The following is a 19,721-nucleotide window of genomic DNA, read 5'->3' as shown; positions in this document are numbered from 1 at the left end:
GCTCATACTCAGATGAAACTGACTTTTATTGTTCTTGAGAAGATGGTGGTCTGCCTTCTGGAATTCATGAAGTCATTGTGTAGATACTCCTGCAGTGTTTTCATGTGGAGAGTTTAGGTCTTTACCTGGGACAGTTGTGAGTTTTCAAATTGTGACTTGGAGGGCAGCTGCAGAATCAGTGTTATGCAGCCCATTCAAATTCCTGTTCCTATCTGTACTATTCTGATTACCAGCTCCTGGTCTGTAGCCTACACCCACTCATGCAGGTGTTCTTCATGTGATTCCTTCTCAGATAGCATTTCTCCAGACTGTAACCATTTTCTGGGTGAAGAACATTTCTTCTTACTTGTCACCTTAAACCTACACCCTCTAATCGTGGATAGCTCTGTAAACTATTGACCTTTCATAGAAAATTGCCAATTGTTCTGCTGTATAATTATTGTTTCTATAATCAATGTTGCATTGTTCCTCACACCACAACCCTCTTGTTTCCTCCAGTTTTCTCTGTAGCTATCAAGTTGGGTTGTCAGTCCTGCTCTTTGTCATGTTTCAGTTATAGCAGTGATGCTATACTTTCATGTTTGTCAGTGCCCTGAGTCATCTGCTTTATTTACTGAATTCCTTGCAATCAAGTATATACCAAAGAAATATATAAACCTCTGCAAAGCTCTTGTCTTTAATCTAGTCATTGTTTCAGCTGCCTTCCATACTGGCTCGCTGATTATGTCCTTGTGTTTCCAACCTTGTGAATTTAATGTACTAAAGTCTTAGGCACTCATATATAACTAGAGTACCTAAGACTTTTGCAGAGTACTGTATTTGTCAGTGTGGAGCGGGCAGCGTATTTGAAAGCCTGGTGCAAACAAAGGATGTTGGGAATGGCAAGGGTGAGGTTCAGTTGGCAGAGGAGTGCCAGGGATGGGGGGGGTGGCATGGGTTCAGACACCCCCAGCCCTGAAATACAAAGCAAGGTAATTTGATTCCAAACAATTGGTTTATTGATCATTATAGAATGTCTCTCTGGAGCTTTCTGCTCCCTCCCCTCCCCCTTCCCCTTTCCCAACATGATTCCCCTCTCCCTGCCCCCTTCCCACTCCCAGTCATGAAATTGAATTTATTTTGCGGTCGCATTACAGGGCAATACATAAAATTACGGCAGTACCATGCAAAGTCTTAGTCTCACTAGCTACAGTATGTATATGTTCCCAAGACTTTTGCATAGTACTGTATGCATGAATTCTTGTCTACTTGTCAACTGAGAATCTCCCTAATAGCATTGGGAAAACTCTGGCAAATTAATCCCAGCTCTGTTGAAGTGGAACATTCCATGATATGCAAGCCCTGCCTGTCTCTGGAATCAGTCCCAACGTGCTGGGAATTGAAACTTTCTCACCCTACTACATTTCCACCTAATTCATCTACACTTCTTCTGTTTTTATACTAATTATTATATGACATCAGTAATAATCTAAAGTTATTATCTTTCTCAAATTCCTAAAATCTTGTAGAGAAACAGTTTCTGCCTTTAATCATAACGCCACAGTCTCTAAATATGTTCCCTCTTGTTTGAAGTGTTGTACAGCTGCTTGGTGACACTCATAATCTTGCATTAGGGAGGTGAAACATGTTGCAGTCGGTCTCTGGCCAAAGAAACCTTTCTGCTTCCAGATAATCTTTTAAACTGATGTTTCCAGCTAAGCCATTGAAGGTTCTTGTGATTTACTTTTGCATGTACTCCCCAGCGATTGAAGCCATTTACTGTATTAGTTGCAGGGACGACTCCAATGCTGCCTGCCTGGTTCTTTTGCCTGACTGGCTATTGTGCAACTGACGATTTTTGATTCTGGTAATCACACTTTTTAAAAGTGACCAGCAGTAACATTTGGTCAGATGATTGAAATGTTTAATATTTTCTAAAGATAACGTTTTCATTTTGATATTTTGAATCATTTTTCTGATCCTGGAAGTAAGTCTTCATTTATATTTGGATGATTGAGTGACCTCCAATTTATTGAAGCATGAAGGTACCCTTAGTAATTGTTAACTGGATGGCATTTTGGACCTGCTTTGGAGAATGAGCAGTTTACCGTCTCCAAGGGAGCCTAGTGAGGTTGGGAGGGAGTGTGTAGCCTGGAGTCCTGGAAGCCTGGACCCAGGCTGCAAACCCGTGGTCAATTCCACTGCTTCTCTCCCATTCATTAGTTGAGCAAGCTTGACGTTGGTGAAGATGAGAGTGGAGGACAGGTGGGTGTTTGGCCAGTTTCTTTCTAACTACTCTCAGAGGAAAATCTTGGGTTCTATGTTACAAGAATTGGTCAGTGAGGCTTGTGGCTGTGGACTTGGGAGACTTTATGGTTGATGTTGCTTGTATTACGAGATTCTGGTTACTTTTGTCCTTGCTGTTTTTGAGCAGTTTGGTTAAGTAATCAGTGGCTGTGCGGTCTACGGTCAGCTAGTGGCGCTGAGTTGGACTAAACTGAATACTCCTGGTTTGAGGAACAAAAGGATGATTTAATTTTCTTCATTAATAATTGCTTCGATATCATGATGTGCAGTTTTTGGCTTATTTAGTGTGTCAGGAGCAAGTCCATAGTATTCCATTAACTTGCGGTACTTGTAATGCTGCTTGAAAGTTTTTTAAAGCTCCCTTCGTTTTCTTTCTGAAAATATGTGACACTTTATTTCCTTGTGTTTTAATTTCTGGAATTTGAAGTGCAGAGGTTATTTCATTAAATGCAATTCATAAATCTGCAAACAATTTATAAGTATATGTAGTTGTTGAAAATTAGTTTCTCAAAAATATCAATGTAATTATAAATCTTTACTGGATTTATGAAATTGCAGTATTAAAGGAAAATGCTATTTTTACATTCGGGTGTGGGTAGTGCTGCTGCCTTGCAACTCTTGCAATTGGGGTTCAGTCCTCACTGGCTTAGTGTGTATGTGGAATGTCTACACATTCTCCCTATGACTGTACTTTTCTTCCCCCTCCCCCTCCACCCTCTCCCATGTGTACAAGCTTCCTCCCACGCACTAAGAATGTCATTGTTAATACGTAAATTGACTGTCATAAATTACCTAAGTGTGGATGGCTGGCTGGCTGGAGGATCAGGGTGGAATCAATGGGTCTGCTTAAGAGAAAAAGTCACAGGGAAGTGGAGGAATGATATTGGGAGGGGTTCTCTGAGAGCCAGCATAGATTTAATGGTCCAAATGGCTTCCTGTATTCTAAGGCAGTGGTCCCCAACCACCGGGCTGTGAGGAAATATGATTTGGCGATATGAGTCAGCTGCACCTTTCCTCATTCCCTGTCACGCCCGCTGTTGAACTTGAACACACGCGAGGTCATTACCCACACGTCATCCATGTCAGCGCGGGAAGGAGATCAACTCCTCGAGCTTGCAAATGACGGTGTATGTCATAAAAAAAAGTATGTTTTGACATAACATCTCTGCCGGTGTTCTGGATCAAAGTCAAGGCTAAATATCCTGAGATAGCCATGAAAGCACTGAAAACGTTGCTTCCATTTCCAACATATCTCTGTGAAGCGGAGTTTTCTGCAGTGAATGCAATGAAAACTAAATTGCGGAATAAACCCCCTTCGAGTATCGCTGTCTCCCATCACCCCTCGATAGGACCACGTTGTTGCAGGAAAACAAGCCCAGGGCTCCCACTGATTCAGTGCATATTGGTGTGTTGCAATGATTTTATATGTTCATACGGGGAAAATATGTGCTGTGTGTTTAATATCCAAACGTTACTTAAAATGTTATGATGCTATAGACTTATATAACCATATAACAATTACAGCACGGAAACAGGCCATCTCTGCCCTTCTAGTCCGTGCCAAATGCTACTCTCACCTAGTCCCACCGACCTGCACTCATCCCATAACTCTCCATTCCTTTCCTGTCCATATACCTATCCAATTTTCCTTTAAATGATAATATTGAACCTGCCTCTACCACTTCTACTGGAAGTTCGTTCAACACTTACTTCAAGCTCCCCTGTCCGCCCCTGATAATTGACTTATCACTATATTCATGCGAGGAAAATATGCGCTGTGTGCTTAATATTAAATTCGTTAGATAAACCCTTTTAGAAACGAAATAGTGTATCACCTATATTCTGGTTGTGATTAACACCCCCCCCCACTAACAGAATCGCCAAAAACAATTTGTAGAAAAAAATCGGCACGTACACGCATGCACACTGGTGCCTGCGCAAGGCTTCATGGTCATTGTAGTCTTTCTCAGGGTAAACACAATGTATTTGACTGCTACTCTTGTCTGTTGGCAACCCTACCCCCTCTGCATTTGCACTTGTCCTCTGCATTTCCCCTTCCAGCCTGATTTAGAGTGCATAGCAATTCCATTGTCATTACAGGATCTAAATCCTGGAATTTATGCACTATTGTATTGTAGGGGAGTTGCAGCAATCATATGAGGTGTGAGATTTCCAAATTAAGTTGAGTTATGGTATGACAACTTTTAGGTGATGGTTAGGGTGGTCATACTAGCCTAGTGTGTGATTGCAGTGTATTTTGTAGATGCACACATTTTTAAAAAAATGAAGCCCTTACCAATTTACCCCTTGTCACCCTGTTTGTTGTTGCTTCACCAGGATTGCACCGCATCTTTAAGTACATTTTCCCCATATTTGACCTGATGTTTTGAATTTTAATGATATCTGGAATCAATGTTGAAGATATTTAGGGTGATTCACCAACCAGTATGCCACCATGACTGTTTTTCTTTTGTGATAATGGATTGAAATGTACCCAAGGAATGTGATGGCAGGTATCTCAAAATGGTTTTGAATCACAAAAGGAACAATGCCAGCATATGTTACCTCAAAAATGTCAGATAAATTGGTTAAGTATGCCGGTTCCAAACTTTATTTACTCTGTACCACTTTGCCTGGTATTATCCTGAGTTCCTACCTCTTAATGTCAGATTTATACCTATTTGTAGCATCTTATCTATATCCTTTATTGTTAAGATTACTTCAAAATATTAGTTTGATTCAGCTATCATCTGATTGTATTCCCATGTTGATTCTCCATACTATCCTTCCATTCGGCTTTCACACATTTCTTTAACTTTTTTTATAAATAACTACAGGATTTCTTATCTACTTAAAATTTCTAGACAGCTTTGGCTTGTACTCTCATCATCATTTTGTGCTGTGTCGTGTTACATAGGCAATCATGGCTTTTGATCATGATTGTTCTTAGCAGATTTTTCTACAGAAGTGGTTTGCCATTGCATTCTGGCCAGTGTCTTTTCAGGACAGGTGACTCCAGCCGTTATTAATACTCTTCAGAGATTGTCTGCCTGGAATCAGTGGTCACATAACCAGGACTTCAGAGGTTCAAAGGTACATTTAATGTCGGAGAAATGTATACAATATACATCCTGAGATGCTTTTTCTTTGCAACCATCCACGAAAACAGAGGAGTGCCCCAAAGAATGAATGAGTTAAATGTTAGAACCCCAAAGTGCTCCCCCCCACGTGTAAGTGGCAGCGAGCGACAATCCCCCCTCCCCCCACTGGCAAAAAAAAGCAAGCATCAGCACTGCCACTGTGCACTCAAGCATGAGCAAAGACACAAGACTTGCAGTTCCCCCAAAGGCTTCGTGTTTCGACATACTGCAGGTTCTCTCTCTCTCCCCAATAAGGGAGAAAAAGGTGTCTCCATTTTCCCAGTGAGCGGGAAAACATAACAAACAACTCACTGGTTTACAACTTTAAAAGTCCATTATGTCGCTTTTTTCAAGCTCTGTGCCTGAAGATCGCAAAGATCCTGGGTCTCAAGGCACACAGCAGATATTCCGACGACACATGAGTCTCCTGTCGTGACACCGACCCTCGATCTGCCCGTCTCCAGAGCCCCGAGATCCTAGGCTTCGGAATTCGAGCCAGACTCTTAGGCTGAGCCTTTGGCGTGCCGACCAACGACCAGTTATGGAACCCTGAGAGCGGGTCCCATTCCTGCAAAGAACCGTAGTCATCGTGTAACTCCAGGTCGGGGTCTTCAAAAGAACCCTGAAAGGGAAAAATAGAAACATTAAAGATGGAAATAGAGCTGTTTCTGAAGACGCAAGCAAAGGTGTTGCCGTTAGGCGTCATTAACTAGAAGCCACCTCAGTCAGTGCGGCTGCTGGTGGTGAAATGTGCACCAGCTGTTCATATGACCATCCACCACCTGTTCCCATGGCTTCATGTGACCCTGATCGGGGGTGGGGGGCTAAGTAGGTCCAACAGCTTGCCCAAGGGTGACCTGCAGGCTAGCAAAGGGAAGGAGCACCTTAGACTTCCTTTGGTAGAGATGTATCTCTACCCTGCCACCAAACTCTATTTTTCTCTTTTTAATCTTCCAATTATTCTCTTTGGAGCATCTGGACAGTAAAGACACCTACATCACACTATTGTTTGACTACAGTTCTGCCTTCAATACTATTATTCCATTCAAACGCATGACTGAACTCTGGTCCCTGGGAGTTAATGCTTCCCTCTGCAACTGGATCCTTGACTTTGCAGTCTGTGGGTCAGAATCAGTAAGGATAGGTAGAGGCACCTCTGCCATGATTATTATAAGTGTGATGGAGGTGTTGCTGTCTATCCCTACTGATTGCAAAGAAACTGGTACTCCACAAGGTTGTGTTGTTAGCCCGTTACCCTAGCCCCCTACACTCATGACTATGTGGCCGGATTCTGCTTAACTCCATCTACAAGTTTAAGGATGAAGCCACTGTAGTGGACCACATCTCAAATAAGAATGAGTCAGACTAAAGGAAGGAGATGGGGCTTGGTTGCATGGTGTCATGACAACAGCCTTTCCCTCAATGTCAATAAAACAAAAGAGCTGGTTATTGGCTTCAGTAAAGGAGGGAGTGCACATGCTCCTGTTTACATCAGTGGGGTTGAGGTTGAGAGTTCCTAGGTGTGAGCATCACCAATAGCCCATCCTGGTCTAACCACATTGATACCATGGCCAAGAAAGCTTACCAATGCCTCTACTCCCTCAGGAGGCTAATGGAATTTACCATGTTCCGGTCAATTCTTAGCAATTTTTATCAATGCACCGTAGAAAGTGTTCTGTCTGGATGCATAACAGCTTGGTATGATAACTGCTCTGCATATAACTGCAGGAAGATGCAGCGTTATGAACCTAATTTAGTCCATCACAGGAACGAGCCTTCCCTCTATGGACGTAGTCTGTACTTCACACTACCTTGGTAAAGCATCCAGTATAATCAACAACTCCACCCACCTCAGACAATCTCTCTCCTTCATTCTCCCATTGGGTAATAGATACAAAAGCCTAAAAGTACATACCACCGGTCTCATCATTATCAGAGACTCGAACAGAGCTCTTGTACACTAAAAATGGACTCTTGGCCTCACAATCTACTTTATTATGATTTTGCACGTTATTGTTGACCTGCATTGCACTTTTTTGGTTGCATTTTATTCTGCATTGTTATTGTTTCACCTAATTCTAGTTCAGTGTACTGTGTAATGATCTGATCTGTATAAGCATTATGCAAAATAAGCATTTCTCTGTCTTGGTATATGTGACAGTAATAAACCAATACCAAATATTCTGTTTCTTTAGCTTGATGCTAACTTTTTTAGTTAACTATAGATGGTATATCTTCGTGCTAGTCTTCTTTCTCATTAAATGTATTTATTCCCATTATTCTGAAAGATGCCCTTGTATGTCTGTTCCTGGATTTGACTGATGTTTTAAGTTAATTTCCTAACTCCGTAATGTGTTGTAGCAAACAATCCAGAAAATACTTAGAGTTCCTCTGTTAAGGTACCTTTCATTGATCTTTTTTCCCAGTCCATATGTGGATCAAAAACCCAGTGACTATCATTGTATCTTTCTAGCAAACTCCCATTGCTTCCTCCTTTACATTTTATCCTACCAAATTGCTATTCTTTTAGGAGACCTGCTTTCATAGTGTCTTTGTTTTATTTTTTTTATATCTCCAAACTGCTACATCCTGGTTTCCTGAACCTACATCTTTGTTGTGCTGAGATCATCACTAACTAGAAAATGGTAAATTGTCTCTGTTAACTTTCAGTCCTTCTAATTTGTATGAATTCAATACTCAGATCCCAGTCTGTCATCTGAATGCCATCTCACTGTGATGGCTATTTAATCCAACATTTATTTTTATTTGCTTTCAGTTGCACTGCTATTTCAAGTGCTATGTGTATTCAGATACTGTACGGGGGCTTAATTTTGTCCTTTTATTCTTTGTAACATCTATTGATTTGCTTTGAGACTTCCATTTGCAGTCTATTTTATCGTTTCTCATCCTAATACTTTTCTTTTTCCATATTTTTGTCCAAACCATTTAGTTTAAAATCTTCTCTTGCCCAATTCTATGGTTTACTCAAGATCTAGTCCCAGCATGGTTCAGGTGCAGATTATCCCAATTTGCAGCTTTTAATGTCTCCAATGTTAATCCAGGTACTCCAGGAACAGAAACCTACTTCTACCTTACCAATGTTAGATTCGCACATTCGCGTCTCGAATAGTTCACCCTGTGCCAATTTGCGCAGTTAGCAATAAAAAAGATTATTAATTTGGAAGTTTTTAATAATTTGGTGTCTAGCCTCCTAATAGTGACGATGCTGAATTTCTTTTATCTGTATAATTTGTTGGTGTCTGTGTGTATTATCACTACAAGATCCTCCATCTCCCCCCTCCTTCCCCCATATATTTCTGTCCAGTCCAGAGGAGAGAAGTGAAATCCTTGCACCAAACAGATAACCCAGCCCTCTTGGACATCAGTTCTTTTCTGCATAGAATGGTCTCAATCTCTTTCAACTCTGTGGTCCTCCACGTCCATTGCATTCTTGTTTGCTCATCCAAAAAAGCGGAAAGCACCTCAAATCATTAGACAGTTGCATACCCATGGTCCTGCCTTCAGATTCCCCTTACTGCCTCATTTGCAGTCATACTCCTTTTTCGCCGATGACTGATCAAATCAGAAGATTTGGGCCTCCTGGTGGAAAACATCCAGATACCTTTCCCTTGCTCTGATTATATTGCAGCTTCTGCAGCTCATTCGACAGCTTAATGACTCGTGCACATTTGCCCTATATTGTTTTGGTGACCAGAAGCTCCTGTATGCCACTGCTATAACCTGTTACCTAACCTACATTCTTAGTTTTTATTGTATTAACCGACTAGTTGGATTTTACTCAATTAGTTAATTTTCCTCTCTGTGGGAAACTGTTTGGTTTAATGGTCACCATTACATAGATTTGTTTTTATTAAAATTCCAGGCTTACAGCCAATAGAAAACGGTGTGTTGCCTCCCAGGTGCCAGGGTACGGGATGTCTCGGATCGGGTGCAGAGTATTCTGAAGGAAGAGGGTGAACAGCCAGAAGTCTTGGTACACATTGTTACCAGTGACATTGATAGAAAAAGGGAGGAGGTCCTGAAGAGAGAATCCAGGGAGTTGGGTAGGAAGCTGAAAAGCAGGACCACCAGGGTAGTAATCTCAGGATTGCTGACTGTGCCACATGCTAACAAGCGCAAGAATAGCGTGATCAGGCATATTAGTGTGTGGCTGAGAGACTGGTGTAGGGGGCAGGGCTTCGCGTTCCTGGATCATTGAGGCCTCTTCTGGGGGAGGAACGACCTGTACAGAAAGGATGGATTACATCTGAACCCAAAGGGGTCCAATATCTTAGCAGCCACATTTAATAGAGCTGTTAGGGAGGGTTTAAACTAATTTGGCAGGGGGACGGGAACCATAGTGATAAGGCTGAGGAAGGGGGAAACAGAAATAAATCAAAGATAACGTGCAGCAGAGATGATAGAAAAGACAGACAGGAGGTGAGGCATAATCACAGCCAGTAGGATGATTTACAGGGCAATAGAGGTGTGGTGCAATTAAAATAGAAAGCAACAAATACTGGACTAAGAATGTTATATTTGAATGCATGCAGCATAAGAAATAAAATGCATGATCTTGAAATTCAGCCTAAGATTGGCAAGTATGACGTTGTGGCAACCTCTGAAACTTGGCTAAAGGATGGCTGCCATTGGGAGCTGAACATCCAAGGATATACGGTGTATCGGATTGATAGGTTAGTAGGCAGAGGGGGTGATGTGGCCTTGTGTGTAAGAAATAATATTAAATCATTAGAAAGGGATGACATAGGATCGGAAGGTGTAGAGTCTCTATGGGTTGAGTTAAGAAATGGCAAGGGTAAAAGGACCCTAATGGCAATTGTATACAGGCCTCCAAACAGCTGCTGGGATGTGGGTTACAAATTACAGCAGGAGATAGAAAAGGTGTGTCAGAAGGGCAGTGTCATAATCGTTGGGGATTTTAACGTGAAATTGGATTGGGAAAACCAGGTCAGGTTTGGGAAAACCAACCTAAAGAGGGGTTGGATTGGGAAAACCAAACTCAGAGAGAAGTTGTAGAATGTCTAAGGGATGGCTTTCTAGAGCAGCTTGTTGTTGAGCCCACTAGGGGATCAGCTGTGCTGAATTCAGTATTCTGCAATGATCCAGAGGTGATAAGGGAGCTTGAGCTTAAGGAACCCTTAAGGAAGAGTGATCACAATATGATTGAATTCACTTTGAAATTTGAGGAGAAACTAAATTCCAATGTGTTGGTATTCAGTGGAATAAAGAAAATTACAATGGCATGAGAGGGGGGAACTGGCCAAAGTTGACTGGAAAGGGACACTCGCAGGAAGGACAACAGAGCAGCAATGGCTGGAATTTCTGTGAAAAATGAGGGACGTGCAAGACAGATGTATTCCAAATAAGAAGACATTTTCGAATGGAAGGAGGACACTACTGTGGCTGATAAGTGAAGTCAGAGCCAAAGTAAAAGCAAAGGAGAGGACATACAAGGAAGCCAGAGCTAGTGGGAAGATAGAGGATGGGGAAGCTTTTAAAAACTTGCAGAAGGCAATTAAGATCATTAGGATGAATTATGAAAGAAAGCTGGCAACTAATATCAAAGAAAATTAGTATCTTTTAAGCTTTTTTAAGTATATAAAGGGTAAAAGAGAGTTGAGGGTAGATATAGGACCAATAGAAAATGACGCTGGAGATATTGTAATGAGAGACAGATGGCAGAGGAACTGAATGTGCATTTTGCATCAGTCTTCACAGTGGAAGACATCTGCAGTATACCGGAATTCAAGAGTATCAGGGAAGTGGAGTATGTGCAGTGAAAATTTCGACTGAAAAGGTGCTCAGGTCCTCATGGTTTGAGGGTAGAATAATGTCCTGGACCTGATGGAATGCACCCTTGGGTTCTGAAGCAAGCAGCTGGCAAGATCGCCGAGGCATTAACAATGATCTTTCAAGAATCGATAGATTCTGGCATTGTACCGGATAACTGGAAAATTGCAAATGTTACTTCGCTATTTAAGAAAGGTGGGAGGCAGCAGAACGAAAACTATAGACCTGTTAACCTGACATCAGTGGTTGGGAAGTTGTTGGAATCGATTGTTAGGGATGAGATTATGGAGTACCTGGAGGCACATAACAAGATAGGCCAAAGCCAGCATGTTTTCCTGAAAGGAAAATTCTGCGTGACTAACCTACTGCAATTTTTTGAGGAAATTACAAGCAGGGTAGACAAAGGAGATGCAGTAGATGTGGTGTACTTGGATTTTCAGAAGGCCTTTGACAAAGTGCCCCACACAAGGCTGCTTAGCAAGATAAGAGCCCATGGAATTACAAGGAAGTTACTCGCATGGATGGAGCATTGGCTGATCGGCAGAAAACAGAGTGGGAATAAAGGGATCCTATTCTGGCTGGCTGCCATTTACCAACGGAGTTCCGCCGGGGTTGGTGTTGGGACTGCTGCTTTTTACAATGTATGTCAATGATTTTGATTATGGGATTAATGGATTTGTGGCTAAATTTGCAGATGATACAAAGATGGGTGGAGGAGTGGATAGTGTTGAGGAAACAGAAAGCCTGCTGAGAGATTTAGATAGTTTAGGGGAATGGGCAAAGAAGTGGCAAATGAAATACACTGTTGGAAAGTGTATGGTCATGCACTTTGGTGGAAGAAATAAGCGAGCAGACTATTATTTAGTTGGGGAGAGAATTGAAAATGCAGAGGTACAAAGGGACTTCGGAGTCCTCGTGCACGTTACCCAAAAGATTAACCTCCAGGTTGAGCTGGTGGTGCAGAAGGCGAATGCAATGTTGGCATTCATTTCTAGAGATACAGACTATAAGATCAGGGATATGATGTTGTGGCTCTAATAAGGCACCTGTGAGACCACACTTGGAATATTGTGTGCAGTTTTGGGCTCCTTATTTAAGAAATGATATACTGGCTTTGGAGTGGGTTTAAAGAAGATTCACGAGAATGATTCCAGAAATGGAAGTGTTACTATATGAGGGACATCTGGCAGCTCTTGGGCTGTATTCCCTGGAGTTCAGGATAATGAGGGGTGATCTCAGAAACATTCAGAATGTTAAAAGGCCTGAACAGATTAGATATGGCAAAGTTACTTCCCATGGTAGGGGAGTCTAGGACAAGAGGGCACTATTTCAGGATTGAAGGATGTCCATCTAGAAATGAGATGTGGAGAAATTACTTTAGTCAGAGGGTGGTAAATCTATGGAATTTGTTTCCACAAGTGGCTGTGGAGGCCAAGTCATTGGGTGCATTTAAGGTAGAGATAGATAGGTTCTTGATTAGCCAGGGCATCAAGAGGTATGGGGAGAAGGCAGGGGAGTGGGGATGACTAGAAGAATTGGATAAGCCCATGATTGAATGGCAGAGCAGACTCGATAGGCCGAATGGCCTGCTTCTGCTCTATATCTTTTGGTTTCATGGTCTTAAAATCCCCAGCAAGTGGGACTTACTAGTCCAGTAACAATTTACAGAAGAAATCCTTGTATGGTCATTTATATAGTTTGACACTTTTGGGGCAAATTGAGTGCAGTGTAATTGGAAGTCACTTTATGATCACGGTGTGTATTTAAAACAAATATTTATTTAGTAGGATTATATCAATTGTTATAAGCAATTCACATTGTAATTTTCCAGTGTCATAATCATTTCTCTATTAATAAACATGTGAATTGTGTATAGTTAAACTTAAATCAACATTGAATACCACATTTCGTCCCAGAACATGTTTGCTATGATCTGTTTTGAATTTTTGAGAAATTTCTTTGCGATTGACAAACTCATTAATTACGACCCTTCCTATTGGAAACCTAGATACTGATTAATTTCTTAATGTATATTTGTCCTTTCTCTTGTGAATGCATTGTATAAATTGGAAAAGCTACATTTCTAGGGTAATATTTATGTTTCACTACAAGACCAGGCAAAAAGTAGAGCGACGAGGGGTGATTGGTAAGTTTGTGGGCTAAGGTAGAAGGAGTCAATTTTAGAAACATTTATTTTTCAACATAGTCCCCTCCTACATGTACACACTTAGTCCAGCGGTCGTGGAACACACAGATCCCTTCTTTGTAGAAGTGGTCCACAGCAGGGGTGATTGATAAGTTTGTGGCCTAAGGTAGAAGGAGATGAGTTATACATCTCTTGTTACATGCACGTGCAGTTCAACTCTTCGAGTGAAAAGAAAGTTTGAGGTTAATAACTCATCTCCTTCTAACTTAGGCCACAAACTTATCAATACCCCTGCTGTGTAGACCACTTCTGGAGGTCCAAGACGCCAACTCCTACAAAGAAGGGATCCATCTGCTCCACGACTGCTGGACTAAGTGTGTAAATGTAGGAAAAATAAATGTGCTAGGTTTTCTAAAATTGACTCCTTCTACCTTAGGCCATGAACTTATCAATCACCCCTCGAAGTTTGGCAAAGTATCATTTTTGATTAGTTTCTTTTTCGTCCAAGTGGAAAATGTATTCTGTTATTCTGTTGTGTTTTTCATATACCCATAGATCTCCATTACTTGGAGGAAGTGGGGAATTCTGTATTGTCATCTATTTTGCATAGCTTTTTGTGGGGGGGGGGAGAAGAACCCTTCAGTACATGCTGCTTTTCGTGGTACATTTTCTAATCTATCTTTGTTGCAGTCTGAATCACTGTAATATTTAGACTTTTTTCCAGCTAATTTCTCTTATCCAGCTAAATGGGTGTTATACAATCTTTTCTCTATTACATATCATTAACATACTAAAATAGCATTCAATAAATGTATGTTTACAGAATGGAATAAACTTTCAGACTGAGGTAGGCATTGTTAAAATGTGCAACACTTGGTCTCGGTCGGCTAAGTTTAAAATAAATCTTTTTTTTTTAATCTTTAAAACAAATCTTTTTGGCTGCCTGATGTAATGATTTATGGAATTCAAAATATGACCAACAGTTGCATGAAACCCTTTCCAAATCAGCTTCTATCATGTTCATTTTGTAGTGCAGTTGGAGTATTTTCTCAGAAGTGAATGGCCCACTTTTTATATTCATCATAAAATGATGGCCCTTAACTGTGTTATTTATCAATTTGGTTTGAGAAGTAAATGCTGCAGTATGGTACTGGCACAGCAGTTAAGTTGCCAATTAGCAACAGTAAGGTCTAAACTGACAATTTGTTATGGTGAGATTTAAAATGTTTTCATAGTTTGGATTATTTTTAAATGATTAGAATGTTGCCAACAAGGCCAGCATTTGTTATATATCTGTCCTCACCCAAGAGAAGACACTGGTAAGCCGCCAACATGAACTGCTGTAATTCTTCTGGTGAAGGTACTCCCTTCAATATTATTGGGCAGAAAATTCCAGAATTTATACTCAGCCAGGATAAATGACTGGTGATGTATTTAAAATTAGGCTGATGCCGGAGGTGGAGGTGTCCTGCTTCTATTCACCTGCTGCCCTGTCTTCCTTGGTAATGGAGGCTATGGGTTTCGGATGTCTTGTCTGAGTCGTAGTACATTTTGTAAATGGAACACACTGCAACTATCAAGTGCTAATGGAATAAGTGGTGAGGATGGGTGATGGATGCCAATTAAATGGCTTCTTTGCACCTGAATGGAGCTGTACCAAATGGAAAATATTCCATCACTCTCCAGATTTGTGGCTTGTAGATGTTAGAAATGCTTTGGTGTCAGGGGATGAGTCACTCATATATTGCAGATGCAATATTTGTGGCTGGACAAATTGAGTTTTTATAAAATCATAGTACTATGTGGAATGTGAAAATTGCATGTTGGGTGTAATTACATGCAAAGCCGCAAGTCAAAATGTACTTGGTGTTTGACCAAATGTGGAAATTTTTAAACTGCACTATTTTGTCTGACTTCTAAATTAAATAAGTGAAACATGCTTAGTATAGTCTGCGCTTTTGATTCAGAAGGTTCCTGACAAGTTTTAAAGTTGTGGAGCAAGTGTCATCAGCTCTTATGAAAAATAAATTTAAGACTTAAGAGTTTTAAATTTTAATGAGAAAGTGACTGCATTGTACAATAAGCATTCCTGCTGTGACTTGTAAACCAACCCAGTACAAGTATTCTTAGGCATCTGTTTCAATGGGCAGGAATAGAGAAGAGAAGAAACACCATAGTGTTGAAATTCAAAGGAATTGATCTTTCTATTGCATTTTGAAAAGAAAATAATTTGTTTTGCTTTCCATTTTAGGTTATACACATCACCAAAGAGGTTACCAACTCCAGTTCAAAAAGCTTTTAGCCCCTTACAGTGGTGCCGACAGGTGTTGGATCATCCAAGCTCAGATATTGAAACAGCAAAAAGGTCTTTATTGCACAGACTTGATCAAACAATTGCAGGTTAGTGGTTTTAAAAAATAATTCTACTTTTCAGTATGAATGTGTATTAAATTTCAGGAATAACTATCGAATGAGAAAAGTATACAGATCCTTTCTAGGTTATAACACCCTGTTTGTGTACAGCCCATAATGCAAACCAGTATTTGGGAAACAGCTGGGATGCATTTGCTGGCTGCTGTGTGCTGCAGACATCTTCTGCCTTGTGGGGCTCTATTCACAACTGCATCTCCAATTTGTGAACAATTCTGCTGGAATCTGAATGGCCTGTTTCCAAATAAGGTGTCTGATTCCTTTTAGTATGTAAAGATGTGCGTGGTATAAATAGTCTCATTGTCCATATGGAAATAGGGATGGCATGGCACGGTAGTATAGTGGTTAGTACAATGTTTTACAATACTGGCTATCCGGCTTCAATTCCCGCCACTGCCTACAAGGAGTTTGTACATTCTCCCTGTGACTGTGTAGGTTTCTTCCCACAGTCCAAAGACGTACTGGTTGGTAGGTTAATTGGTCATGGTAAATTGTCCCATGATGAGGCTAGGATTAGATTGGCGGATTGCTGGGCAGCACAGTTAGAAGGGCCCGAAGGGCCTATTCCATGCTGTATCGCAATCAATACTTTTTGGGAATGCATGACCACATGCAATAATTATTCCAGAAAACTGACACAGTCAAAATTTAGTGCTGAGTCTGTTCATAGCCTTAATGTTCTGAGAAAGGCACCTTGCTGAAACAATCTTCAGGCCATTCCACTCTTTTGTTCTACTGAGAAACTTTTGAAATTACTTTTGTTACCTGCTGTCATTAATTTAAAAAACCTTATTGTTGCTAAGGTTCTATGTACAGAATGGCATTGTAAAGATCAGTTGTTAGAATATTCTAAGATCATTTATTTTTCCAAGTTAATTGCTGGGTAATGAAAACACAAATATTTTTCCAGGTCATATATCCAAAGATGTTGTGCTGCGAGTGAATAAGACACCTTGTGATTGATGCATGACCAAAAAAAATTAAGCTTTACTTAGATTTCTGATGCACAAATTCCTTCAAATGGGTGACTATGTATGAAAGCATTCCCATTATCGATCTTACCTTCTTTTACCACTTTCTCCTTACATCCCTTATGGGGTGTCAGGGAGGGGTAGCACCTCTGGTGGAGGAACATGTCGTGTCCTTTTCAGGGCGGTTAGTCCACCTTTGGTCCCCACCTGGCACTCAGCTCTCACCTGTGGCTCCCCGTAGCTGTTTGCATGCGACAGCGGCCACACCCCGGGCAACCGTTTCGACAAGCCAGCTAAACCAGGTGAGGGTAGCCGACGGGTCTCAAACCCTCGGTGAGATAGGGAGTTGTCTGTCCCAGCATGTGAAGACAGACTCCGGCGGATTGAGCGGACGAGACCAATGGAAGGTCCAACGGTCAAGAAGGCGGTCTCTGCAAGCGTCGTGGAACGTGTAGAGCAGGACAAGACACAGAAGACGTCCTGGTCATCCACTGCGCCTAGTCCCATCTCCAGCCGTCCAGACTCTGTCTTTCCACTGGATCCAGATGGGAATTGGGAAGAGAGAGTGAGGCTGACGCTGCGCAACTCTCCCTCACTTAAATCCAAATCACGCGCTAGTCTCGACACCATCATAATGGTGTCGAGGTCTTCATCGACGTCAATGATGGACGAACGGCCAAAACAACCACATCCTTGTCCAACTTCCATTTATCCCCATCTTCTGTTCTGCTCTGTCTACTTATATATTTTTATGTATAGTTTACAGTAGCTGTTGCTGAAGAATTACTTTGAACTCTACTGGTAAGGAACCATAGTTCTTCTAGGTCAACCTTTTTCTTTCAAAATTAATGTAAGCCTGATGGCAAAGTGTGTTATCATCATGGTGTTTAGATTATTGAGCTTGTAATACGGAGCCTTGAGCAATGTTTCTGGAGGCATGAGTTAAAATTCCACTGTTTAAGCTATGATGCATGAGATGAGCAGATATGAGTCTGTCTGGCTACTTGCCACAACTGTCCCAGCCACAGTCCTCTTGAATTTCTGGAAAAGCTCCAGTTAGGATCTTAAGTGAAAATAAAACTTGATGTTGCAGAAATGAAGTTTAACGGACACCAATTAAAAAATCTGCTTCATTTTTATCTAGTTTGAGTGTCCAAATTCATAAAACAAGAGTTAACTCTCAATTGCCCACCTAAGATGGCTGAGAAAGCTATTTGGACAAATGCAAGTTGTAAGACTGCAACTGTATTGACATTCTAGCATCTGTTGGGAGCGGAAGTAAGCACAGTCCAGTCAACCCTGCAAAGTCATACAGATAAATATAATGCTTGTGCCTAGATTACAGGAATGGTTTGAGAGTCAAATTAAGCAAAAGCCTTGCCCCATGCACAGAATCGTACTTTTGTTAGCACTCCAATCTTCCATTCATTTTTGGGTATGTATTGCTGCTCTATAAGGCATAAGATTGCACTACACTGGTGTACATTCAGGAGGCGGAGGACCTTTGTCCCCAACAATGATTTCAGACTAGCTGCAAATGAAACATGGAGAGCAGCATCTGGCATTTCTAAAAATCTGCTGACTGTGAGGAACGTATACATTGAAGCAAAACAACTAAAATAGTGTACAAATTCAAACAATCCTCTAGCCAGCAAAAACAGAGCAAGGGTCTGGCCTCTGCCACATCCAGTTGTGAATGGTGGACAGTCACATTAAAGCAGGAGAAATAGACTTCAAGAATGTCTACGTCCTCGTGAATGAGGAGCCCAGCATTAGAGATACAGAGTTCAAGTTGATTTTCAGCCAGTTTGACTCGCTCCATGTGATATCAAGAAATGGCTGCAGACACTGGGATCAGCAAAGATAAAGGAACTGTATTTCCAACTGTAATGTCAAAGGATTGTCCTGGACTATTTGTATCTTCAGACAAGCTGTCCTGGTACAGTTGCAACTCTGGCTTATGCCTGGAAAATATAGGAAGTTGCCCAGTTAAGTTCTGTCACAAAGAGCAGAACAGGTCCAGTTGAGCTATTGATTACATATTGGGTCAATTCTAACTCATCAAAGAAGTAATTGACCATTATTTTAAAGTGGTACATGACCTGCCAATATGCTCACTGATAATCGGTTTGATTTTTGCCAGGATCATCTAGTTTTAGTCATCATTAGATGTAGCTGAATCCTACGAGTAGGTTACTATCCTTGACATCTTATAATGACATAGAAAGAGGCTATTTGTGCATTCATTAGGCCCATGCTGACTCCTGATGTAGATGGGGGAGGTAGGCAGTTCTATTCATCCAACTTCACCCTTGTTTTCTGAAGCTCTGCAGCTTTTTCAATTTCACTTATGCCCATGAGCTCCACTTTGATATTTTTTTGTGCTAATTTAGGCATTTTAGAGTAGGCAATTAACTGTCAATTAAAAGTATTCAACCCCCTGCAAGTTTTCATGTTTTATTGTTCCACAACATTGAATTGCAATGGATTTTATTTTGCTTTTTTTGACACTGATCAATAGAAAAACACTCTTGTTAAAGTGAAAACAGATCTCTACAAAGTGATCTAAATTAATTAGAAATATAAAACACAAAATTATTGATTGCATAAATATTCACCCCTTCAAGTTAGAATTTAGTAGATGCACCTTTGGCGGCAATTACAGCCTTGAGTCTATGTGGATAGATTTCTTAACAGCTTTGCACATCTGGACACTGCAATTTTTTCCCATTCTTCTTTACAAACTGCTCAAGTTCTGTCAGAATGCATGGGGATCATGAGCGAACAGTGCTTTTTAAGTCCAGCCACAAATTCTCAATTTGATTGAGGTCTGGACTCTTGACTTGGCCACTCCAAGATATTAACTTTGTTGTTTTTCAGGCATTCCTGCATAACTTGGGGTCATTGTCTTGCTGGAAAACAGAACTTCTTCAAAGT

The 19,721-nt window shown here is 40.9% G+C and overlaps 1 protein-coding gene across 1 annotated transcript in view; it reads left to right on the top strand.

The window, feature by feature from the left end:
* Positions 1 to 19,721, top strand: part of slain2 (SLAIN motif family, member 2) — a 49,855-nt gene that overhangs the window by 3,408 nt on the left and 26,726 nt on the right. The window contains exon 2 of the mRNA XM_063043182.1: positions 15,635 to 15,783. Coding sequence (XP_062899252.1) covers positions 15,635 to 15,783 — 149 coding nt within the window. The remainder of the gene's footprint in view (positions 1 to 15,634; positions 15,784 to 19,721) is intronic.

Source organism: Mobula hypostoma, chromosome 3 (assembly GCF_963921235.1).
Source record: "Mobula hypostoma chromosome 3, sMobHyp1.1, whole genome shotgun sequence".
In the NCBI taxonomy this organism is placed as follows: Eukaryota; Metazoa; Chordata; class Chondrichthyes; order Myliobatiformes; family Myliobatidae; genus Mobula; species Mobula hypostoma.
The sequence above is the reverse complement of the archived record's forward strand: the minus strand, read 5'-3'. Positions and strand labels throughout refer to the sequence as shown.